This window comes from Pelodiscus sinensis, chromosome 4 (assembly GCF_049634645.1).
Source record: "Pelodiscus sinensis isolate JC-2024 chromosome 4, ASM4963464v1, whole genome shotgun sequence".
NCBI classification, from domain to species: Eukaryota; Metazoa; Chordata; order Testudines; family Trionychidae; genus Pelodiscus; species Pelodiscus sinensis.
Window position 1 is genome coordinate 54257301 of NC_134714.1, and position 27270 is coordinate 54284570.

Here is a 27270-nt window from a genome sequence, read left to right on the forward strand (position 1 = left end):
ATGTTCAGATTGTTTATGGAGGATAATGCTTTCCTTTTCAGTCATGCTTGTTTTAAAAAACTGCTTGTCATTTCAGGGAGATCATGTTTGAAACTAATCTAAGTTATCTGGATAATCCCACACTGTAATGAAAAACATTTCCAAAGGGGTCTGGTAATTATTGATGGATGAACCTCACTAGATATGGAAGTTTGCTCGGATAAGCATCTACCAGTCAGAGATTTATCCAGACATCTTTGGTCTTTAAATCTTACATGGTCAGGTTATCTTTAAAGATTTCCATACATAATGAGTCTGGAGTAGAAATGACACGGGATTACTCTTGCTTGTGCTGTTTTGGTATTTGATGAAACTGAGAAGCACTGAAGAGTACAAAAATGGAAGTCATTTAATAAACTGAATTATTTTGAACCTAACAGGATTACATTTGGTTCAAGCTTTAGGTTGGTTTCCATGGTTTAGTAAACAGACTCTTGAATTGAAAGACAGGAGACTTGATGAGTTCTACTTCAAGTTATTGCATTATTTCTTTGGTTTCTATGCCCTCTTCCCTACTGATGCTGTTACACAGGCAGCCAAAATCTAGTTCTTGGTTTCAGGAACTGCTACTGATTCTGTGAAGCATGGCACATGCACACAATCTCCCTTTCCTTACGTCAGAGCTGGTGACAAACTTTGCTGGGCCCTTTGGCAATATGGGGGCAAGGGCTCAGCTCTGGGCCCCTGAAAGGGGCAGGGCCTCAGATGGAAGGGGACAGGGCTAGGAACAGCCAGGTCTCAGCACTGCCCAGAGCATCCCATACCTCCCCCATCTAGCCTTCAGTGCCACCCAGATAGTGCTGTGCCAAGCTCTGATAGCGATGTAAAGAGCCCGAGTCTCTACCCTCCACTGCTGCCACAGTAGCAGCTCAGAGACCCGGCCCTTTCAAATCACTGGGCCCCAGAACAACTGCTCCTTTTTCTGACCTCTCTCTTAGTGACCCTGCTTTAATTCAAAGTATTTTTCTTATGGTAGGGACTAACTTTCTGTCCCTGCTGCTAACTAATACAATTAAACTAAAATTCACAAAACAGCCTCCCATTATTCCTCTTCTTTTTTCTGAAATGGCAGAAACACAACAGAAAATTGTTTGGAATATTCTTCAGAAAAGCTCATTCACTTGACATTTTCTGTACTTCCTAGTTTCAATCAGCTCACTTATACTAGCTCATACAATCCAAACTGACCTTTTCTCCTGCTCTTTCTTTCCTAGTCATCATTCTCTCTCTCTCTCTCTCTCTCACTCTCTCTCTCACACACATATACATACATGGTATATTTATGCACCTGAATTTTATAACTAGCTGTACTTTGTGATAATGTGGGAATTCTATTATTTTTCAAAAAATAAATAAGTTAAAAGATGGGGATTAGGTGATTTGAGAGATGGGAATCTGTTCACCAGAGGGTCTTTATTCCTGTCCAATTGTCCCTTTCAGTGAGTATAACCAGAAGAAGGCATTAAGTCAAAGCTGTGTCTTGGAACAGAAAGGAGATGTAAGGTTCACCAACCTAGGCTCCCTCTAGAATTTCTTGGACTCCCCTCTGAAACTGGCCCTTACTCACCAGCACTTTTCAACTGGCATCTTTCACATTCCCATGAAAATCTAGTTTCATACTTATATACTTCATTTTTCATTTTCCTTTTTCATCTCATTGTCTATTTCTATGTGTTTAAATTCATCAATATAAGAAACCCAATTGACACATACATAACATGAAGGCCTTTAGTGAATGTTTATGCATTAGATGCAATTTCTGTAACTTTTGCAAAGAACAAAGAATAATAAGTAATGGTTTGGTTTGAACCTTTGTTTCAGCCCCAAGAGTTAGTTTTGAGATTGAAAAAATTTCTTTTTAGCTTGGAGCAGTGTGCTTTTTCACTTCCATCTGCTTTATTTATTACATTTTACTTTCCAGACATTATTCACGTGTGTATTTTGTTTCTGTCAGCCTCCTGAGATGTATTTTATTTTTCTAGTTCATATCTTGGTAGAATTCCTAACAAAGTTGCTAAGAATATGACTTAGGAGAGAAAACTCTTAGAAAACAAAGTTGGCCCAATTAAGTGTAACAATGAATTGTTCACTGTAGTTAAATGAGTATATGTTAAATAAAATGCTAAGTGTATAAGGTTACACTATTATTTATACAATGAAATCATTATTTGTGCAAAGATTTGTGTCAATATTTGTATTGTTCTGGTATCCAAACAGCTTTAGATTGATTCCAACTCTAAGAGCATGTCCCATGACCATCTGCCATAGGTCTTCTGAGTTGCAAAGCCACTTTATCTAGTGGAAAGGTCAACCTGCCAAAAGGACCTGAACTATTCTCCCTCCCTCCATCATTCTCTGAATAGCGAGGAACTGCAAAAATATTTGAATAAAGAGAATCATGAAAAGTCTTCCACCATGCCCTGTGCTTTACTATGCCCTTTGTTTATGCCATATCACCCATTTTTTTATTGTACATTTTGGCTGCAAGGCCATTTATCTTATGACAGCTGTAAGAGAGCTCATGTTCAGTCAGCCCAGAAATAACTTCTACTGCCTCTTGATTTTTTGTGAGACCAATCAGCAAATGTATTACATCCTTTAATGTCACACGAAAGAGTCTGAGATCAACTGAGAGGACTAGACAAAGTCACAGATTCCATTCACTATTTAATGTCTATGTTTATCAGTGCAACTGGCACAAATTCACTCTGGTCAATGGTGATGCAACAGATATAATCCGTGCACACATTTAGAACTAGAATAGTCTTTCAGTCCAACATGCTGTGTGACTTAATAAGCTCAAATTTAGTGTGCTCACTGGAAATTTTGTCCTAAAAGTGTTGACTTCTCAAAAGAAACCACATGGATGTTCAGTTACTGACTTCAGTGGGACTAAGATTTGGGCATGTATTTTTACATTGATTTATAACAAATTAATGACTAGTCCGTTGTCATCAGGGCTTTCAATTTTTTATGATTAAGTAAACAACTTGTTTCAGGGGCCTTTTCCAATGCTTTTATATAAACATATATTATTTTAGGGGAATTTTTAAAAAAATGAATGCAACTCACAGATATAGGTAATAGGTAAAAAGAAGATTACATTTGATATGGGAATTGGGAATAGTGAAGTAGAGAAATAAATTGTGTTGGAATATTAAAATTTTAATAAATGCTCATTTTTATTGCAAGAGCAGTACTACTTACATTTGAATCTTGTAATCAGCCTCAGGAGTTTCTTCTGAGTTGGCAATGAGATTTCTCTTTTAGCTTGCAGCCGTGTGCTTTCTTGCTTTCTTGTATCCAACTGTTTTATTTATCCCATTCGACTCTCCTTCCTTTATTCTCTTATGCATACTCTCACTTTCTGAGCTCCTGTCTTGTATTTCATTTTCTTAGTTCTTGTCCCAGCAGATTTCTTTTCAAAATACAGGCAGAGCTCTGAGAAAATGGCTTGGGGAGTAGGATCCCTGGGGAGAAGGCCTCAAGGAAATGAAATAGCTCAGCTTAAACATAACAATGAATTGGTCGCAGAGCCGGTATAAATTCAGTTAAGTGTGCTGTCTTTGTTTGTTTGTTTGTTTTTTAAATAGTGGTTCTGATTTTCCAAAACCAAATAGTAATTCTGCAAGCTAATCTAAAGGACCACAAAGAAATTCAGGAAAAAAAGTTTCAATGTTAGATGAATTAAAGCTTTTGTTTCAGTGAAGAATCCCAGACCAGATGACTGCTTTGGTTGGCTATTTTTCAACAAAATTTGTTCAAAATAACTGAGTTCTGGGATGTTAGAGCAACTTACATTATCAGAAAGATTATGGATGGCATCTGGGCTGGTTGATGGTAGCTGAAGAAAAACAAGTTTTGCTAGCTGGAGAGATTATTACAGAAGACCTTCCAGTAGTGTATATAGTAAAATCAAATATAGAATATGCCTTTAGCTATAGATCTTGCAATTCAGATTATCTTGAAATCTATACGTGCAACCTAATGGCTCCATTTCATTGTGTCTTTGCTTCCACTTCTGCATATTAAATATAAAGCTAGTAATCCTAACTCTAACCCATTCCCCCCTTTCTGTAGCATATCTTGGTACATTATGTGTTTACATTAATCACTGTTGGAAACATGATAATACATGTATGGGAGATTTTAGCATTCAGTACAGTTTCTTAGTTACTAATTATTGCGGAATGAAAAGGAAGGTACCTTCCCATGTGATGTTATGTGGTGGCTTGCCCATCTGATGGGCATAGTGGAATTCTGTTGCATAACCTGACAGATTTGGATGGGATTGCACAAGTTTTAAATTAGGAAAGAATTTGACTCTAAGGGGTCTGTATGTGATAGTCTGTAGCAATTAGCCAGTATGAAAACAAGTGCTATTTCTATTTGCATGGTAATGAAGCATTCCTTCAAAAGGATGTTGAACGAAATCAACACACTAATGAGATTTGATGCACATCACCTGATGGTCGACTTTAGTTAGATGACGATGAAAACCTTTCATTTAATGCATATCAATAGTCCTGGTAATATTGGACAAGGAAATGAAATGAGAAGCTAACAAACCAATATGAGAGAGACAGCTCTCAAACTGAAACCATGCAGTTCTCTCTCCTCCCACAGAAATTAATCAGACAAGATACAGAAGGGGAAAAAAAAGTAATTCTCAGCAAAATTGGATATTCTAAACATATTGTGCACATAAGTGTGTGTCCGTGTATAATATTTCACAGCTAATCACACAGTCTTTATAATACTGAAAACAGTTTTGTTGTTAGATTTTGCCTGTTCATGGGCCTTCCTAAAAAACAGATATTTTTTTCCCCCTCTCAATGAAATAGCCAAAGGGCTTGTGCCTTCTTTGCTCCTGTACACCGATGGTATACTCTTTGCCCTCTGGCATATTCACTGAAAGTCTGTTGCCTTTGAGGAATGATCCATCAGGCTGTGATGACAAGGGTTTTATAGAATTTGATTACTTAGCCACTTTTGTTCAGACTGTCAGATGGAGTCTAACAATAGTAATAATAATAATTAATAATGACACCTAATCCAATATATCTAGAAGACAGTAACTTCCTGCAACTTTTTATAAAGTAATGTAGTCTGACAAATGGTTATGTTTACAAATAAACTTTTAAAATAATTTTAGACCAAACAATATTTCTAGAGAACTTGGAAGAACTGAAGCTTATATGCAGAAAGAATTTTGACTTGTACTATACTGCAGTTCTTGAATGTATCACTAGAATTATCTAAAAGTACATCAATCCTTCCTATTTTACAAATATAAACATTTTTTATCATTTTTCTTTTCTCATTTTATCTTTCTTTTTCAGCTGTATTCCAGTTAGCTTTCCATTACTGTTGTCATTCTAAGCTGTTTTTCAGCTTTTCACATATTTATCACTCAAACCTGGATGTTGATTTTTTTCTTATTTGCTTTAATTTGTTACAGGAGTTTGTATCAAATAGTGGATTTTTAGATAAATCTATTGGGCTATTTCAAGACTATGGAATGCATAAGGCTGATTTATAGAAGTTCACTGATGTAGACTGAAATATGGTATTTGATTTATCAAAGTCACATGGGAGTAGCAAGCAGAGATTAAAAAAAATTCTTGTAGCAGCAAAACTATCACCCTTTGATTATTCAGGAATAGACAATGCACCGATATTTACCCAAGTTTGATATTTGAGCCCAAGACAATTCTTTCATCACATCTATTTCAGGAAACATAAGTGTAAGCTGCTCTTGACAAATTTTAAGTAACTCAGCAAGTATTTTAATAGTAATTTATATGTATATTATATAGTATAACTTACTCCAAGATTGCAGAGATTTTATCTGATAATCACTCTACAAAGTGCATAATATTTTATTGACCTCTTTGGAAAGTTTAAAGGGGACTTATTTGGCATTTTGCTTCCCCAAAGTGAACTAAATAGCAACGATCATTTGGTTACCAAAGAGTCAGGACAAATTGTTCTACTTTTGCTGAGTCTTAAGTAGAGATGTTTCTTAAACAAAATATTGGATTCGGTCTCTCTCCAACACTTAAAACATGTTTATTTCCCCCAATTAGAGCTGGTTTAAAAATAGATTTTATTGCTGTGTGGAAAATTTTGAGGTTAAAAAAATTAAATTTGGATGAAAAGACAACTTTTTTATATGCTTCAAAATAAACCAAATACCAAAAAGAGTTTATTTTATGAAATACTTCAAAAATTAAAACTAGTCTTTTTGATTTTGTCCCTTTTTTCAGTATAAAATAAAATATTTCAAAATGAAAAATCAATATTTTTCATTCAAAGTCAACATTTTATGCATTTTTATGCATTTTTTAAAAAAAGAAATGTTATCAGAATCGCTTCATTTTCCTGCAAAAAACTGTTTAGATTCAAATGGCATATTTAAATGGAAAACATTTTAATTAAAATATTATGACTAGCTCTATCCTTAATTCATTTTGGAAACAGGCCATAGTTTTATAAGAGACCAAACCAAAACCCAACCACAATATTCTCAAACTATGGGACTTTAAAAACATGGATGTAATCCAAATGCTGTGCTTAAAACCACTGCTTTTCCTTAATAACTATGAATAAGCAAATCAGAGAAACATTTTCTCATTCTATTTAGCATGGATTTCTCTGATTCTCCCTAAAAGACGTGGTACGTGCCCTGGGAATATATTCCCCAGTTAAAGAAGTACTGTGGTTAATTTTTAGATCTCAGTAAAAAAACCAAAACCAAATATTTTTTAATGTAGAAAAACAAGCTTGGCATGTTTAAAAATGTTTTTTTTAAGTATTTCTGCTTGTTTAAGTTTTATATGATAAAACTCTGACTCTATGGACATCAGTGGGAGTCAAAGGGCCAGATTTCACTGATGTTTTATACTTCTTTAGTGCTTTATGTACCAGGATTTCAATCCACTTTATGGCCATTAATTTTCACCATTTCAGTGAATTAAATAGGAAAACCATATTTAAAATTGGGTGGTACAAAAAAGTGTTTACTAATTTTGATTTACCAACTTGAGCATTTGAATCTCCTATTAATTTCACCTGGATTTCTGGGAATTCTGAGTGCCTGTAAAATTCAGGCATCAGGTGTCAAAGTTGGGTATTCAAAATGGAGCCACTGAAAAGTAGTAGGCACTGGAGTAAAGCTCTGACTTATAGCAGAAGGTGGTTCAGATAGGAATAAAACTCAAGAAGTAGCTTGTGAGCTCTTTAAAGTGGAAATCTGTGTTTTTCTGTACATGTATTTTGCTCCCATAGTAAGTTCGGAGCTTTTATCTGATCAACTGGATTGAAGAGGACGGAACTATATGGCTCCAATCCTGAGAGGACTCTGGGCATGACTGTAACAGAGGTAATAATTAAATAATGAACCCAGAATATGAGTCTCTTCATCTACGCTACTATCTGCTATGGCATATAGTTCCCACTATTTGAGAGACTTTATGAGATGTGTTTCCTAAATTCAGACCAATATAGATTCAAGGCCAGATTGTCCCAGTGTGGGTCAGTTTAGGCATGCAAATTTGACATTACACAAGCGAGGTTTGTGGTCACACAGAACATGACCATTCAAGAAGATAGAAAACTGAAAAGTTGCAGGTCTGTTATCCCCATAAAATTTAGAAATTGCATAATTAAGACATCGAACACTGAGTTTGGAACAGAAGCTCTTTTATCACCCTCTAGTAAAACTTAGTCTTGGTACAGAGATCCTCTTAAAGCTTTACAGTTTTGAATATGAGTAAAAGAATAACTTACAAATCTGAAAAAAAAAATCAGTGATCTTCAGCTGTACTACTTGATTTCTTTTGCATAGTCTGTCAGCTCTACATTATGAAGTATACATGAAAAATCATACAGCACTTGAGAAGTTGTTTTTTGATTGTAGACCAAAACCAAGTTTTAACGTCACATAGAACACTTAAATCACGTGGTATTGCAATGTTAGTTTTTTCGGTAACCGGGTTTGGTTCTTTAAAGGATTTGAAACCACAGAGAGAGGAATACTTCTTTTTAGGGTTAAACAAAGATTATTTATTTTTTCTATTTACTTTATAATCAATTTTCCATTTAAATCAATTCATTATTTTTGATTCTTTTAAGACAATATAATATACAAAGAAAAAATAGAAAAACAGTACAGTTAAAAATAACAAGAAATAATAACTTCTCCTACTGATATACCCTCCTGAGTTACCTTTAAGAAATTTATGGAGTTAACAGTTATATAATACTCACGTTAAGAAAAATAGAAGCATTGCTTAGATTCAGGAGATATTCTTTTCTTTATGTTTTTCCTTTCTTTGGATTTTTCGTTGCAACTTACGACCGGTATTCGTTCCCCTTTCGGAGCTTATTTGTTCCCCTTTCGGAGCTTACGTACGGCAGCGAGATTCAGCGCCGGGGAGGGAGCCCTGGTTGATCAGACCTGGCTTTTCGGATTCGCAACCCGTCCGCTCGTGGTCTGTTTCAGCCCACCTTATATACCCTGTTTCGGTATTTTGGTACTCCTCCACTCGCCTGACAATTGCTGACGTTAGATTTTTTTTGTCTCATTCTGCCCTTATAAAAAACTTTCGTCTGCTCCATTTGGGGTAATCAGCACTTTGTTGCATACTGCTGTCTGAGTTACTTACTTCCCTAAAAGCGGGGTTATTGTTGGTTAACCAATCAAATTTTGTTTTTATTTTTATCTCCTGTATCTGAGAGTGCTGCCTTTCCTTTCCACTTAACAATTAAACTGGTGCTCATTTGACATATTCTGGGTAGGCCTCAATACCTTCCTTTCACATCCCCCCGTGTCAAATGAGACACTTTAATTACAATAACTCTATTTCCCTCTGTGCTTGTGCATCTGCTATTTGCTCATTTTCTATTTGTTTTATTTTCATATATTTTATAGTTTGTTTTTGGGAGAATATTCCACACATATATAATATTCTTATCACAATTATTAATATTATTATTGCACAAACAATCCAAAACCATTTTCCTGATATCAACATGGATAAAAAGTTCCAAACACTTGCTCCCCATCCTATTGCACTTTCTATACCCTTATTAATTGTTCCATCCAAATCATTTAATATGTCCACAATTGTTATAGGTGATTCGTCCACATTCCTTACAGTTTGATTCTTGATTGCTAGCTCAAGAAATTTTCCATTTTTTAACAAAATGTTCCAATTTCGTTTCTCCACGTCCAGATTTATAACCTCTATTTTTTGTAAGTCCAGTTTTTGTATTGTGAAATGCTCCACTCGTAATATTACTTGGGCGTCTTGGAAAGTTTGTTTTGTTATGGCTTTCACTTCTCCTGTTAAAAATCGGATCCACAACACCGTATTTTGTTCAATAGTCTTATTGCCTTTTCCAGTGCAGTTGTATCCCATTTGTGTTAAGTTCCATAGTCCATTTACATTACAAAAAGGTACGGTGACATTCATTTTAACTGGTACAACATAACATTTATTATGCATTATCTTTTTGCTTAACAATTGCCAAATTGAGTCACTACAGTGACAAACAATTAAATGGGTCTGGTTAGAGCCTATGTATTCTTTACATTTGTTTGGTAACCAATTAATTTTACCCGTTAATGTGGACACAACTTTCTGTCCATTAAACAATGCTGGTTTACACATCCTGAACTTTTCTGAACTATTACACCAACGCTCAGGTGTAGTAACCATTCCTCTTCCCCATACTTCACTTGTTTCTTTATATCCTACTTGTTGGTACACCATTGCTTCCCATCCTATTTTAATTCTATGGGATGTTATTTCATGACTTATTTGTGCTGTATTTGGTATTTTTACCAATGGTGCCCTTCCACTTATCCCTCTCTCATCTTCCTCAATTTTTTGCAATAATTTTTTTCTAAAACTACTACTACTATACAAACTTATACAATTTAGATTATTTAAATACATAGATATATTTTTACTCCATTCTTGTGTTTTATCAGCATTTGTATTAGATATGTTTACAGCTGTATTTACCCAATGTAATAATTTTGCCGTTTCAGCTTTCATGGTGACTATTATTTTTTTACTTAATGAATCAATTGCTAACAAATCTGGTTTTACATCCTCCTCCCATTGCCTTAATAATTTTTTGGTTGCCCATATATCCCATGCTCCTCTTTTTCTTTCTTCGTGACCCCCATGTTGTGCAATTTATGCTATATTTAATATTCCTTCCTTCATTTTCATATGCTGGTTGCAATCTTATTATTACTCCTCCTGTTTCTGTTGATTGTAATTTTGAGGGGGGTATTACAACTGTTAATGTTGGAAGAGTTGTATTACTATCTGGTGTAGCTAAGGCTGTGGTTCCAGATAGTGGAATTGTTACAAATGTGGGTTGGATCCATGGGTCACATGTTTCTGTTGAGTTGCTAATATTAAGCCATACGCCATATAATGGTGTTAAGCTAAATCCAAATACACCCAGGCTTGGGGCCTGTATGCCTATCATTGTATTGGGGGGAGTGCTATCATATGATTTGTTTACCCAATTGTTCATATTAGCTTCAATACTATACAAGCGGGACATATTCCAACTGGTATCATTTTCCTGAACTATAACTAGAGTTTGATTTACCTCCTCTTTCCAGTGGGTGGTATATTTTATTTTACACACTTGCCACTGGGCTGGTTTGTTAGCTAATTTAGTTTGGGTATTGTTGTTATTTTTGACCCAGGTCCAGTTTTGTTGTAATGGATCATACTTACCATCTACGCTGGTCCATCCTGCACCATTAACGTGATTTTCAGTGATGATGAACAACCTGTAACATATAATCTTGCGTAACTGTTAATTTCATTCTCTACTACTTAGCCAATTATGGTGTGCTAATCCTTTTCTTGTTTTTGTTGTGATTACATAGGTGAATGGTAACTTTCCAGCTTCCATTACTGTTCCTTCTAATGCCACTCTTTTCTCCTTATCCTCCGTTGGCCATACAATCCATATTTTTTCTCCTTGCTTATAGGAGGGCTCCCAGTTTGGTTGCTGCTTAGGTTTTATATCTGGCCATCGGCTTGTATGTTCATTCACATTTAATAAAACTGTATCCAATACTAGGTGCCAACCTTTAAAGGTGCCATCCTTAGTTGCCATTTTTAAATGTTGTTTTAAAATATCAATTTTCTTTTCTACTACTCCGCTGGATTGAGGATGGTATGGGAGATTTAAATGCCATGTTATGCCCTTTTCCATGGACCATTGTTCTAATTTCTTACTTCCAAATGGTGGGCCTCCATCTGACTGTATTATTTGTGGGCGTCCCCAAGCTGCCATTATTTTTTCTAAGGCTTTTAGTATATGTTCTGCTTTTGTTTTTTTCAAAGGAATTACCATAGTACTCCGACTTCCCAAATCTACTACAATTACTCCCTTTGGGTATTGTTTAGCATTTGGTAATGGTCCTATTAAATCTATTTGCCAGTGGTTTCCTGGTTTATAATATTCTGGGTTATATGCACCATAGGCATATTTTAGCTGATTCATGCGTTTAGTATTGTGACAGATTTTACAGGCTTTATGTATTTTTTCATGTTCTTTTACTCCAATTATTGATTCTCCTCCTGTGTACTGTCTTATCCATTCTCTTTCCTTTTGTATCCCAAAGTGGCCTGTACATTCATGTAACCATTTTATGAATGGATCCACTTCTCCTTTTTCTTTGTTTTTTTCTACTAACACTTCAAATTCTTGCAATTCTTTATCTAGTTGTTTGTGGTCAGGATTGTATCCTTCTTTATGGCTAGGGATATGTTTCACTGATGTGCCACTTACGTGATTTCTAATTATGGCCCATATTTCTCTCCACCCTGCATGTGTTTCAATGTCTGTATTCCCTTTTAACAGTGTCTTTATACAATACATACTATCTATGCCTAATTCCCATGGTTCGTTAGGGTGACTCTCTTGTGCATGTTGTAATCCTATTCTAACTCCTTCTACTTCTGCTTCTTGGGCATTCACTTTTTCCCCTAACACAATAAAGAACTTTTTTTCACATTTGGTACAGTAATATCCTGCCTTTGCTTTTCCCCCTTTCGTGCTCCCATCTGTAAATATCCAGGGTGTTTCTGTTATTCCTGGTGTAGCTTTTGGGGCCTCCCAGGGTACTAAATTTTTTCCCAGTTTAACATTTGACCAACTTACTAGCCAGCTATAATACAGTTTTTCCCAAGTATTTTTCTGGCCCTCAAAGTTTGGTGGTATTATTTCCATGGTAAGCCATGCTAAAGCTGACACCCTTGGAGCGTGTAAAGTAAGACCTACATTCGTCATTAAAAAGTACCTATCTTTTATTTCATTTAAAACCCATAATAATTTTCCATATTCACCATAATGTCTTTGGGGTCCGTTAAATTGCAAAATCCATCTATCTACCTCTTCCTGTGTTTCGCCTTGTGTTGCACTTCCTGTTACCCACTCTTCATTCCAGTTAATTTGTAATTCTATCGGGGGTCCCTTAGGGTCCCATCTTTTTAATGGAGTGGGGTATTTCAAATCCTGGTTTAACTCTATTAAGGCTGCTTGGGCTTTTTCATTCCAGTTAATTAAATCTTTCCCTCCTTTTAATAATTTCATTAAGGGTTTTATTTTATGTCCTAACCGTTGAATACTTGCCCTATTATAATTTACCATGCCTAAGACTTCCTGTAGCTGTTTGCGGGTTTTCGGAGGGCTTTTTAACCACTTACCTACACCATTGGGGTAAGTTGTACCTATTGTTATTTTATTTTCCATCACCTGAATTCCTAGAAAGGAGTATTCAGTTTGGGCCATAGTTACTTTTCTTTCGTTTATCTGCCATCCCTGAGTGGTTAAGTGTTCTATAACTTCTTGTTTTAATTTCTCAGTTTTTTCTTGTGTCTTTTCTCTTATTAAAAGATCATCTACATAGTATATTATTCGGGGATCTTGTTCCCAACCTCGTTGACTAAGGGTATACCTCATGGCATCTGTTGCTAATGCTGGTGAATTTTTATAACCTTGGGGTAATACATTCCACTTATAGTATTTTCCTCCAATTGAAAAATTTAAGGCTCCTTTTTTATCTTTTATAGGTATACTATAAAACATATCCTTTAAATCTATTAGTGCTCCCCATTTTAATTCTCCATTTTCTTTTAAATATTGTTCTATAGTTGGTTTGTCCCAGGGGGTGGTAAAGGCAACTGGTTGTATTGCTTCATTTATTTTTCTATAATCTATTACCATTCGCCATTTTCCCTTTTCCTTTTTCTGTATCCCCCATGCTGGACTCCTATATTGGGTGTGTAATACTTGTTCAATTTTTCCTTGATCTAGTAACTCTTTTAATAACTGATTAATGGGTTCTTTTCCTTCTGCTTTTGTTGGTATACTATTCACCTTTTGTGACCTTAATTTATTCTCATCAATTTGTGGGATATGTAATTTTTCATTGGATATTTGTATTGGTAATACTGCTTTTAAATTCTGTCGTATTGCTGGATTCTGTATTATTATATCCATGCCTAGTATATTCTCTTCCCCTAGTACTACCGTGGTTTTTGTTACATTCTGTCCCTGTTTTACTTCTATTACCCCTGTTCGATACATTTTATCCCCATTTAGTCCAGACACCCATATTTTACGTTTTCTTCTTCTATGTGGTACTTTTGCTTCATCTATTATGGTTATTTGGGCCCCTGTATCTAATAACCATTTAAATTGTTCATAATTCCCAGTGTTCCAATTTAATACTTCAGCACTTATATAAATTCTATTATCTTTTTTTCTTGGATTGTTTCCAGGCCCTTGGTTTGGGGCCTCTGCTATTCGTTTTTTGATTTAGGGAATTTTGTCCATTCCTGCCATCCTTTTTCTATTGCTGCCTGTTTTTGTTCTTGGGGCGTCATCTTTTTTAAATCTGGTCTACTGTATCCATTTCCTAACAGAAAACCAAATATGGCTTTTTCTTCCTTGTTTGGGTCTTTCCCCTTCTGCGGGGTTTGGAAACTTTCACACGTTTTACGCGTGTCTCTCAGGGGTTCGTATGTTGGTGTTCGGGTATGTTTGCGTACTACTTCCAAATAATTTATAGTTTCTAATATTCCCCAAACACTACTCCCTGTTAGGGCTGTTAGCCACAATTTTAGGCTTTGGTTTCCTTCCTTATTTTCTACTCCTTGCCATACCATTTGTGCTGTTATTCTGTCCATTGTTATCAGACCTGGATCCCCTATATATTTAAATTGGTGAGGATCAGCTCTCTGTGCTGCTGTTAACTGGTCTTGGGCTGCTGTTGTGGGTTGGTAAAATAGGAAGGAAATTCCAACAGCTGCAGCTTTAACATCTTCCTTCGTTTTTATGCAACCCTCTGGTACAGCTCCTCCCTGCCCTGTAGCTGCTATTGATAAGGCTACTGCGGCTGGTAAAGTTAACGGCCAGTCTTCATTCCCTATAGCTGAACTCATTTTCATCAGCCCTCCTGAATATCCGGGATTTCCTGTTAATATCGTTAGCTCTGGTTGTGAAATTAATTCATTCATATTTTCCATTACTAGCCTTCCTACCCACACTACTGGGTTCTCTCCCTGCCTCCTTCGGGTTCGACTTATTAAGTCATTCATTTCTATTCGGGATCTTTCCCTTGATTCCATAGTGGCTACAGGTGGAAGTCCTCCCCTCTGTTTATATATTATTTGTGTTATCGGATGAGCTTTGACCAAATCATCTCCAGCATCAATCTTTTCTCCTATCTCCTTCTCACATTTACATTCCCCTGTGCATATTCCTTCCGTTAGCATATCCCATGGGTATACACCTCCTTTTAATACTTTTTTCCTTTCTTCCTTTTGATTTTCCTCTATGACCGATTCAGGATAAGGAGGGGGTGGGGCTGTTGGTTTTATTATATCTTTTTTCCCATTATTTCCCTTTTTCTCTCTCTCCTGAGTTTCTTTTTTTAATAAGGCTTGTAGGGTATTTACTGTGCCTTCTAATTTAGTTATTGTATTTCCGGCTTTTTTCAACCAGTGCCAAAGTACACGGACCCCTTTATTTGGATCCCATTTGTCGGCAGTTAATTTTTTCTTTTCTCTAGCATATCTTATAAGGTCCTCTAGTACCTCTCCCATCAACTTGTCAGTTGTTTGACTTGGCAATTTTAATATTTCTGGGGTACCCCCATTTCGATACGGATCTGTCGTATCGGCTGTTCTTTCTAATATGTTTTGCAGTTTTTTATAATCTGTTTCTTTAGATGGGGTTTTTTGTGTTACATCTGGTAATGGTACTTTGCAATCTTTTAACTCCCATTTCGCTAGATCATTATTAGCCATTAAACATCTCAACCCTGAACATGTTACATGTAGGGTATATGTATGATTTTCTTCCCCTATTGCTAGAACTGCTCCTATTTTGAGCATGTTTTCTTCACTCTCATCCTTATTATGATATAACCAGTGGTTGAGAGGTCCTATACCTTCTGTTTTGTTTAACCCATCAAAAGGGCATCCTCTGCTCTCATCAAATCCTGTTCGTGACGCCATTTCGGTAACCGGGTTTGGTTCTTTAAAGGATTTGAAACCACAGAGAGAGGAATACTTCTTTTTAGGGTTAAACAAAGATTATTTATTTTTTCTATTTACTTTATAATCAATTTTCCATTTAAATCAATTCATTATTTTTGATTCTTTTAAGACAATATAATATACAAAGAAAAAATAGAAAAACAGTACAGTTAAAAATAACAAGAAATAATAACTTCTCCTACTGATATACCCTCCTGAGTTACCTTTAAGAAATTTATGGAGTTAACAGTTATATAATACTCACGTTAAGAAAAATAGAAGCATTGCTTAGATTCAGGAGATATTCTTTTCTTTATGTTTTTCCTTTCTTTGGATTTTTCGTTGCAACTTACGACCGGTATTCGTTCCCCTTTCGGAGCTTATTTGTTCCCCTTTCGGAGCTTACGTACGGCAGCGAGATTCAGCGCCGGGGAGGGAGCCCTGGTTGATCAGACCTGGCTTTTCGGATTCGCAACCCGTCCGCTCGTGGTCTGTTTCAGCCCACCTTATATACCCTGTTTCGGTATTTTGGTACTCCTCCACTCGCCTGACAATTGCTGACGTTAGATTTTTTTTGTCTCATTCTGCCCTTATAAAAAACTTTCGTCTGCTCCATTTGGGGTAATCAGCACTTTGTTGCATACTGCTGTCTGAGTTACTTACTTCCCTAAAAGCGGGGTTATTGTTGGTTAACCAATCAAATTTTGTTTTTATTTTTATCTCCTGTATCTGAGAGTGCTGCCTTTCCTTTCCACTTAACAATTAAACTGGTGCTCATTTGACATATTCTGGGTAGGCCTCAATACCTTCCTTTCACAAGTTTCTGGCATCATCACAGTCATTGTTATCAACTTTACCCCTTCAGAAAACAACTGATCTTCAGTTTGGCTGAGTGAGCTCAGATATTTCTGAACAGATGTCAACAATCTTTCTGTGAGCTGGCATTTTCCTTGCAACAGGTGAAGCTGAGTAATCCATTGGTCATGGCTGAAATTGGGGCCATGCAGCCGAAGCATATCTTGAACCTACGTTTCTGTTAAGTGTGTACTTGTGAGGAGAGTTTCAAGATTTTGAATAATTTTTCTGTTCAGCTCTTGAGTGACTATTAGTTATTATAAAATCTATTACTTTGAAGTAGATGTAAAATACCTTTGCTAAATTTGCGTAGCTGGGTTCACCAGTGCCTATTTGTGTTTTCTTGGGAACATCTCTCTTCCCTGAAGCTCAAGAATTTCAAGTATCTCCAGCTTTAAACTTTTCTGATCGATTTACTCCCATAGGAAATTTGGAGTTTTTATCTGATCAGATGGACTGAAGTGAATTATGTGCCATTTTCGTAAGAAAGTGGCCTTCTGTTACTGAAATGTCTGATACTTGCAAACTTTTAGATAGATTGCCCACCAGACTTGTGAGTTTTTAACTCAGGCCAATACCAAAGACCAACTTAAACATTTCATTGTGAAATGATATATTACCAATTTGAGCTCTCATTTCTGGATCTTTTGTTGAATCCTTCCCAAGTAGAGTTAGGTGATTTTTCTCAACTAACTTGTATTGCTCAAAAAGCATTTTTCAGACCCTAAAACTTTTTGCTGAATTTGAATTAAAGTAGTTGAATTTGTTTTGGCTGCAAAAAAACATTTTGTTTTCACCATTTTGAATGTTTCCCTTTGATATTTTTAATTTAAAATGCTATTTCAATTTCAAATTTGACCAGTTAAAAGAGTCACACCCACAAGAGTGAAAACCCCCCAAATGGCCTAATAGAAATTAAAAAAAAATCATTTAGAGTCAATTGAATCATTTCATTCAACTTGAAATAAATTGAAAAATGGGAAAACCAATTTCAAATTGACTTGACATATTTTAGCTGATTTAAAATAAACCAACAAAAATTAATTTTTGATTAGACAAAAAATTAAATATTTTGGCTGAAATTCCTCAGCTTCCCAAGTTTTACACAGTGCAAGGTAATTCTCAGATATAGAAGCTAATGTTCCTGTGCAGAGAAACCATCTTGTTCAACACAGGACACAGAGACTGCTTCCTGATGTTCCTAACACTTCACATATTATGTCCTGAAATACTGCTTCTCATATGATTAATTTGCTTTTTAAATGTACTTTGTGATGCCTGCATACAATTTCAAGAATCTTTCTTTTGACAGCATCCTGGTTTGCTAAATTCAAAACATGCCTGTACTATGGATATTAAATGTTATTAATTAACTAATTGAATAGTCGATGGGATTTCCATCGACTGATCGATTAGTCGATAAGAACTTCTGTGTTCCATCTTTGAAATGTACAAGAGTCCCCAGTGGGGGCGCTTGTGAATTTCAAAGCGGAAGCACCACATGGAGCCGACGAACCAGCTGGGACTCAGAGTCCTGTGCTGGCCCCAGGCTCCATGCTGCGCTTCCTCTTTGAAGTGCACAAGAGCCCCTGCTGGGGACTTTTGTACATTTCAAAGCTGGCACACCGTGTGGAGCCCAGGGCTAGCGGGGAATCCCCCTCTGACTCCAGGCTCCACACGGCGTTTCAACTTTGAAATGTACAAGAACCCCAGCAGGAACTCTTGTACATTTTAAAGTTGGCTGCCGCTGAGCTTCTGTCCCCTCCCACGGAGCTGGAGCTGAGAGGGGTGGGGGACTGGCTTTTAATCTGGCTTCCTCCAGCACCCTCTCTTTTCCCCCCACTTTCTGCCTCTTTGTGATAGAGGCAACAAGGGGGGGAAGCAACTAGTCGATTAGTTGTTTACATCCCTGTCAGCTGATGGTCAGGGCAGTGTGTGTGTGTATGTTACACCCGAGTCTTCAACTGCTGGGAGACAAGGTCCTGTTGCAGTGGGCAGCCTAGGGAGGCTGACAGGTGCCCCGAGCGGTTTAATGTCTGTGTCTTTAACCGCTAGGATCGGGATCCCTTCATGGCGGGCAGCCAACAGACGCCCCAGAGTTTATAGGAAGAGCTTATTACATCTCAGATTTTGACTGCTAGGATACAGGATCCCTTCACAGCAGGCAGCCTAGGGAATGCTGAGAGATGCCCCAACAGATCTGTCCTCTGGAAGCGACATGATCCAAAAACTCTGGCTACAATCCCTAGCCTGTACCAACATATCCAGCTAGTTCATGGTTCCTCATTCCACAATCTGTTTGCTAGGAAAAACCCCACCCCATTTTCCATTATAACTGTTGATTGTCACACTGAGACCCAATGTTATCTGTAATTACTGATATGATTACCCCTTCTGAGGTACAAATTACTTTGTTTGGTGATCTTTTTCATTCTCATCGTTAACATACCACAGGCATAAAATTACTTGCTCTTTGTTGCAGAACTCTATTGTTTCATCTACCATAATTGTATTCCACTTTCAAGGAATTTGTCAGAACTATCCCTCGTGGTTTTAAGAACCAATTATCTTCTTCAGTTATCTCATTTTGAATAACTGGACTTGTGAATTTGTCATGACACTGGTTGAGCTACTTTGAATGATTCTATCTACTGGAATAAAGTTGCACTAATGTCTCACTGCAGTGGTCTCACTGTGCTAGTCCTTGTTTGGAAGGTAACATATAATACTTAGTATTTTCATTAGAGTCTTCCTGTTTTCTTCTTTCTTCTGACAGCACTGACAAATGAGCATGTCACCAACATTCTTTTGAAGAATATCAACTACACTGTGAAGACCTGAAGAAGCTTACTTCCTCTCAATTTATTATCAAGCCCTTTTCCAATGAAGAGCTCTGTGTTGAAGCTTCCTCTGTGTACTTAGTCAAATGCAGTTCATATCTAAATATGGTAGAATAGTAGGAGCCAAATATATTGTCACAAACTTCAGAACATATTGAAAAACATCCAACAAGGATAAGCAGAACTAATGCCATTGATTTACAAATTACACACAAGGAAAGAATTATGATTTGGCTAATGGGGTCACGGGAGTTCACAGCCTCCATGGGCCACTGGGCAAGGAGGGAGGGGATTGACTCCATGCTTCTAGAAATGGTGGGAACTCGGATGGAAAAATGGGGATGGGGCAATCAGCCCTCTGTGCCAATCAGAAGTGCATAGAGCATGCAGCACAGTGCTCCAGCAGTGATTTAAAGGGCCCAAGGCTCTGGCTACCATCGCTATTACACTAGCAACTGCAGTGGCTAGGAGCCCCAGGCCCTTCTGAATTGCTGGGCCTCAGGACAACTACTCCCTTTTCTCCCCAGCTCCGATTAGTGGGCCTGGAAATGCTAATGATGTCAGGCTGGTGCAGATGATAGTAGAGACCTCTCAGTTCAGCAACTAGAAGATGCTGTTCCACCTGTTGGAAATCTTGTTTCCTCCTTTAAAACTCTTGGATGCAAGGTATCAGGATCCACTGGTTTTGAAATGGCTTCTTTTTGTAGCTACTTCTTAACATCTTCCTGAAAAACTGGTGGAATGGAAAAAGTGTTATCATATGATATGACTACACCATCTGTGTTTTTTTCCTAACTACAGAACAGAAATATTTATTGAACAAATTTACCTTTTCTGCATTATTGCTGATAACTCAACCCTTTTCATGTTTTAAATGAGTTCATGCACCTTGATAATATACTTTTTTTTCATAAGGAAAAGGAGGGGGGAGGGACAGCAAGTTGTGTGCAGAACTTGGAGTACAGCTCAGATAGGTGAGCCTCTCCCAGACATACCACATTGCTTTGACGAGAACAACGAGGCTATCTTGCAGAGTCATTTCCTAGACAGGCAAATAGTCTGGGTGTGCTGCAGTGTTCTATCCATATGCAGAATAATTATTGTTCTATTCACCAAGGGGTGTATGGATGTGCACCACCAATAGAAACACATGCTCCCAACTCTGGATCCACTGCTAATCAGCTGGGTGGCATTTGAACACTTGTCTGCTGTTTGATGGACTTTCAACTTGAGTCTAGCTACTAAGAACCGGCTGATACTCCAATGGACCATGCTATAATAATTAGTGTAAAATGATATTTGACAGCTATTATTTGACAGTTATTTTATTATTTTTTTAAAACTCCAGCACTCTCAAATAAGAGAAGTTTTCTGTGCGTTGAATATGCTAGACTCACACTCTTTTGAAGGGTTGGCCCCAGGTCTTTGTACATAAGAGGAACAAAATAGAATATTAAGGGTATGTCTACACTTGTACCCTAGTTTGAATGAGGGATGCAAACGGAGAGATTCGAAATAGTAAAAGAAGCGGAGATTTAAATATCCCATGCTTCATTAGCATAATTTCGCCGGCGCGTTACTCTGAATGCCAGCTGTTTTGAAAGTGAAAGTTCATGCCAGAACATGTTAGTTTGAACCAAACCCCTTGGTTTGAACTAACCTTACTATCAGGAGTAACGTTAGTTCTAACCAAGGGGTTTGGTTCGAACTAATGTGTCCCGGCGCGCACTTTCACTTTTGAAACAGCTGGCATTTGGAGTAATGCGCCGACGAGATCATGCTAATGAAGCACGGGATATTTAAATCTCCGCTTCATTGACTATTTCGAATGCCTGCATTGGCATCGCTAGTTCGAATGAGGGTGCAAGTGTAGACATACCCTAACAGAATCTAGTTTTGTTTAGGTTTTCTCAGTCCAGTCACTTTTAGATATGCCATCTCGTTGTTTGCTTCTTTGTACCTTTTGCTCTGTCTCTCTTTTGTTCATCTCTTCAGTAACCCTGATTGGTGGTATTAACCACAGTTAGCTACCATGGTGATAAGTGACCAGAGATGAAGTGTGTATTAATGTCCTTTCCTTCCCATTTAAAAGAAAAGCCAAAGGGGAAAAAACAATTTCCCTCTCTTATCTATGAAGATCTTAATACATTAGCTATGAATAGTAGTTCCAGCACTAAGGGTCAATTTATCTAACATGTCTAAATGATTTAAAATCTTAAGTCCTGTTTTCAAGAGAGAAACATAGAATCTTAAGTTTCATTGGCAGTCAAAGGGACTTAGACTCATAAGGACAAGATTTTCAAAGTTATGTGCTAAATATATATATAGGCACATAATATATTTTTCAGAGGAACTTAACTAGGTTGGATACCTAACTCTCATTGACTTCAATATACCTTTCAATATCTGATCTTACCTATATAATAAATAATGAGCTAGAAACTGTATAAAATTGATAAGGGAAGCTCAGGACTGCAAAGAGACGTGTATTGCAAGCAGAGTTCAGGACAACAAAAAGAGGATTTTTAAAAGTATGTTAGGAATTAAAAGAATCTTAACTGATGTTGGTCCATTTCTAGATGAAAAAGGTTGAATTATCAATAATAATGCAGAAAAATATATGTGTGTGTTTAATAAATATTTCTGTTCTGTATTTAGGAAAAAAAATCAGATGATGTAGTCCCGTGGCTCCCAACCTTTATGGGCATACGTACCTCTTTTCAATCTATTAAAATGTTACGGACCTCCCCAAACAATATATCTGTTTTCAAACATTCCATTACTTGATAATTATTTGAAATGTATAATAGTTCATGTTATCTAAACAAATATAGTAGTATTGAGAGATAATACAGGGTGTCCCCATTGAAATGTAACAACTTTGAGGTACCATATATTTTTATTGAATCAAATTTTATTGGCTCCACCGATCCATTTTTGCTAGCACCCCGACTAAACCCTTCCTGCCACTCTAATACCTTTTAAAGAGCAAAGGCGGGGTGACATATTCAGATAATATGATTGTTTCAAAAAACAGAAAAAATGGTAAAAAGAGACTGACCCATTTAAAAGCTGACTCCAGAGTACAATCACAGCTTGTCAGCTTCAGCGCGGGCTGAGGGACGTGCAGATTACAGGGCATGGAACTTCTCAGCTCCCATTGGCTGCTGTTTGCTGTTCAGAGCCAATGGGAGCTGAGGGACTCTGTGCCTCCAATCAAACAAACTCAGACTCTGCAAGCAAACAAATGTCCCAGCACAGCCCACAGCATTTCCTAGGGTCACTTCCAAGCCCAGCAGGGCAAACCGCTGGTGCACTGGGACTTTTTATCCATGTGGAGTGTCTGCAGGCTTGGAGCCTGTCAGCTGCCAGTTCCTGCCTTTCACTCAATGGGACTAGCAGGAAGTGGTACCCAGCACATACCTTGGCCCACGCTGCTTCCTCAGCTCCTGCTCCTTCCGTCTCCTTCCCATGCATGGAAGATACAGTGAGGAGGCTCTCATGGCCAAAGGCAGCTCCTGCCCCAGCACTCAGCCCTTGGCTGGGCACACAACCCTAGGGAAGAAAAAAAAGAAAAAGGAAAAGAAAAGTAAGGATCAGGCCCACTGCGGCACTGGGAAGTGGAAAAGGCTGGAGCATAAACGGCAGCACAGCTGATGGTGGACGGATAGTCATGAATGGTCAGCCCCGGGTGAGATTCGCCGGGCGGAAAGTCCTAGTCCCATGGTGGGCCCAATCCTTATTTTTAAACTTTCTGCAGACACCCTACAATACTGTCACGGACCAGCAGGAGTCCGCAAACCACAGATTGGGGACCACTGATGTAGTCTAATCAGATGATAACATCTTTTCCATTCCACTCATTTTTCAGAAGGATATTAAGAAACCTCTACTAACATCAAACATTTTAAAATCAACATTTTAAAATCAACAGATCCTAATAACTTGCATTCAAGAGTTTTAAAAGAGCTGGCTGATGAGGTCAATGGACCAATAATGTGGCTTTTCAAAAAGTCTTGAAACTGAAGAAATTCCAGAAGACTGGATGAAAGCTATTGTGCCAATATTTAAAAAAGAGTAAACAGGATAACCTGCATATAAATCATAAGCCTGTCAGTGTCACATTGATCCCATGCAAGCTAATGAGTGATGAATTAAAGGATAATATAATTAATGCAAATCAATGTGGGTTAATGAAAAATAGATCCTGTCAAAATAACTTGATACTTTTTAATGAGATTACAAGTTTGGTAATGGCAATAGTATACATGTAAAATACTTAGATTTTTGTAAGGCATTTGACTTGGTACTGTATGGCACTTTGATTAAAACAGCTAGAAATATATAAATTAACATGACTCGTTGAAATGATTAAAAAATCTGTTTAATTGATAACTCTCAAAATGTAATAATAAATGGGAATTCACAATTTAGCACGTGAGTTTCTTGTGGGGTACTGCAGTGACTAGTTCTTGACCTGCTGTTGTTTAACATTTTTATCAGTCACTAACACAGAGGCTGTGTCTAGACTACATGCCTCTGTCGTCAGAGGCATGGAGATTAGACACATAGGCAAAGGCAAATGAAGCCACGATTTAAATGATCGCGGCTTCATTTACATTTACATGGCTGCCGCGCTGAGCCGACAAACAGCTGATAAGCTGTTTGTCCGCTCAGCGCGCTAGTCTGGACGTTCCTCTGCCGACATCAAAGCCCTGTGTCGGCAGCCCCGTTATTCTTCATGGGATGAGGTTTACCGGGGCTGCCGACAAAGGGCTTTGATGTCGGCAGGGGAGCGTCCAGACTAGCACGCTGAGCAAACAGCTGATCAGCTGTTTGTCGGCTCAGCGCGGCAGCCATGTAAATGTAAATGAAGCCGTGACCATTTAAATCGCGGCTTCATTTGCCTTTGCCAAAACAACAAATCTACATGGCTCCGTCGACGGATCCATGTAGTTTAGACATACCCAGAGCGATCAGGATCTTGTGGCAAAGTGGGAACAAATAAACAATATGCATTTTGATATGGCTAAACGTATTCATCCAGAAACAAAGAAAGTAGGCTAGGTTTAAAAAAGCAAAGAAGTGGTGATTCTGAAAGAGATTTTGGTGCTAATCAGCTGAACACGAGCTTCCCATGTAATGCTGTGGCCAAAAGGGCTGCATTAACAGGTGAACCTTGAGCAGGAGAGGCTCATTTTTATCTCTGTATTTGGCACCAAGGTGATCTGTGCCAGAATACTGTGTTTAGTTACGATGGCCACCGTTTTGGAAAGATGTTGTTACATTGGAGAGGGTTGAGAGAAGAGATGAAGGGATGATTAGAAAACATGCCTTAATGTGCTAGACTCAAGTTAGCTTAACAAAGAGAAGGTTAAGGGATTATTACAGTTTATAACTACCTATATGGAGAACAAATTCTTAATAATGGACTATTTGGTCTAGCAGAAAAAGGTACAACATGATCAAATCCTGAAACTCATCCAGATGGAATGTCAGCCATACATATTGAACAGAGAGGCAATTTAATCATTAACAGTTTACCAAGTGTCCTGGTGGATTTTCTGTCACTGGCAATTTTAAAATGAAAACTAGATATTTTTCTATGCTCTAGGAATTATTTTTGGGGAAATTCTATTCACTGCAATATATGTTAGATCAGGTGATCATATAAATGTCCATTGAAATCTTTGAACCCAAATCCTCAAGGGCATTTAGGCACCTAATTCTCATTGAAAACAGTGTGAGTTAGGCACCTCAATATCTTTTTAGGTGCTTGGCCTACATGCCTAATTCACTTTTGAAAATAAGATATAGTCTTCTAAACCACTCTGGCACATTTGACAATCGCTTTAAACCTTTTAGGTGAGCTTTTCAGAGGAGTCTTAATGAGAATCAGTGGGCGTTGGAGGCTTAAAAAAACCAACCCAGCTTTTCTATTACAAAGCCTGGGTTTTTATTTATTTATTTATTTATTTTTGTGGCGATTCCTTCTCTCACTTGCTTTTGTGCTGTGGTATTGTTTACAATTTCTTGAGTTGGTTCCACAAAGGCATTTTTATCCATGAGGCACTCGGGGAGGCTGCACAGAGATACAAAAGTGTTTTATTTTATTTTTCTTTAAATGTGAGCGTCCCCTCTGGGAGCGGCAAACAAGCATTGAAGTGTTGCTACATCACTGTATTTGCAGAGCAAGTCACTCTTTGTCTTGAAGTCAACTGCTCAGAAGTAAACATTGTTTGTTAAATAAAAAAAAAAAGTGCAATGCTGCTGCAGGAACCTTGGGGGAAAATAGCTTTTTCCCAATATAAACCTTCTTGATAACACCAAAAATGAGAAAGTTTATGAGCGCTGTTACAGATTCTATTTTTTGATAACTAAGAAATTGCACTTTTGTCAGTGAGTTTTCAGTAAAAGAACACGGTGGGTTTGATTTGGACCTATGCTTTTATCTACAACTCTAATCTGTACATGGTGTCAGGTTTTCTGTGACATTTGTGGCAGCATTCCTGAGATTGATGTTGCCGCCCATTATTATATAGGAGAAACATTTGATACTAAAGGTTCCCAAAGCCCCCATCAGCTTTTCTACAGTATGTCTGCTCTCTTGACATTTAATGTCCCGTAAGCCTGATGTGGTCTGATAACTTCAACATGCCATGTGCTTACTGGGGAAATAAAGAGCTGTGGTATCTTTGGTTCTCCGCGGAGATTTTTGCTATCTACAATCCCAGTTCAAATCACTCCCTTCTTTAATTAAAAAAAGAAATCAAGTTCAAACAAAGGAATTGGAAAAAAGTTATAGATTGGTAAACAGCTCAGGCTGAAATTAAAGACTGTGAATGACTAAGCATTACAGACGAATGTGTACACAGGTGAATATATAGATGTTTGATTCACTTCTGTGGGCCTGACTCTGCTCCCTTAGAAGGTGGGGAAGGGAGCGGAGGTCCCATTGGAATATCAGGATGACCACACTGGATCAGACATATGGTCTATCTAAAATTGAGTATTCTGTATTGTATAGTGGTCAGCACTATGCGATTCCAAGGAAAGTGTTAAAGCATGTTGCCCAAAGCGGTTATTTCCTCCGAGTCCCAAACATTTTGTTTTTTTCTCATGGTCTGAAGCAGAAGAAGCTGTGGTAGGAGTGCCCTGGTGTCAGATTAAACAGGACTATGGACAATTTAACCAGGCTGCTTTAATTTATGCCTGGCACCAATTTAGATTGTGGCAAGCAATGGGAGGCTTCATGCATAAAGGTGGTTTCAAGTATCACCACCATCAGTACCCTGGCCCTGCAGTGAGCAGAGCTTTGCCAGGCCAGAAAATAAAGGCTGTATGAGAGTGTGCTACATTATGAAATATAATTATAAAAGCTAAGAATATTGCAACCAAGTGTAATATATTCTGCCTTTGGAGCAGTGCTGCTCTTAAGTAACATCTTAAATGCAGTAAGAGAAAGAAATATAGAGCTATATATCTCTATAGACATACATCCCCTAATATCTCTCTATGTAAACTGAACCATATATTTAGATACATACACACATTCTCCTAAGCATCAATTTGTCTGGTAGTCTTGAAAAAAGCCCAATTTCTATAGCTCAAGCTGAGGAAAAATATGAATATTTTATTGCATATACATGATGAAATAGTGACCTAAAGCTCTTGGTGAAGTTATAGAGTATTTTTTCTAATGTGCAAGTACAGAAAGAGTGCTGTAATAATCATTTTGATTGTACCTTGAGAGTTCATCATGAGCTCATGGGTCACTGATTTAATTTCTTTTACTCATCACAAACCACAATGACACCAAAGTCACCTACTGTGCCTTCTTCATCCAAAGTAAATAGCCTGAGGGAGTTAAACAGGAGCAGGAGCACAGTGTGTGGGTTGGTCTTCTCTAGCTATGCCCCATTTATGGGCTAAGTGGAGAGGGTCCT

General features: G+C 37.6%; 1 protein-coding gene and 1 long non-coding RNA gene across 2 annotated transcripts in view; both read right to left on the reverse strand.

Annotated features, from left to right (window-relative positions):
- Nucleotides 1–3742, reverse strand: part of LOC112545825 (uncharacterized) — a 29318-nt gene extending 25576 nt beyond the window's left edge. Inside the window, exon 1 of the long non-coding RNA XR_003089372.2 lies at nucleotides 3247–3742. This is a non-coding gene — a long non-coding RNA (uncharacterized LOC112545825). The remainder of the gene's footprint in view (nucleotides 1–3246) is intronic.
- Nucleotides 3743–8086: 4344 nt separating this feature from the next.
- On the reverse strand, nucleotides 8087–16440 carry LOC142829119 (uncharacterized). Its single transcript, XM_075927006.1, has 2 exons — nucleotides 15895–16440; nucleotides 8087–10864 (listed from the first exon to the last, which is right to left on the reverse strand). Exon 2 carries the CDS (start codon nucleotides 10104–10106, stop codon nucleotides 8892–8894), a length of 1215 nt encoding a protein of 404 aa, XP_075783121.1. The 5' UTR covers nucleotides 10107–10864; nucleotides 15895–16440; the 3' UTR covers nucleotides 8087–8891.
- Nucleotides 16441–27270: the final 10830 nt, after the last annotated feature.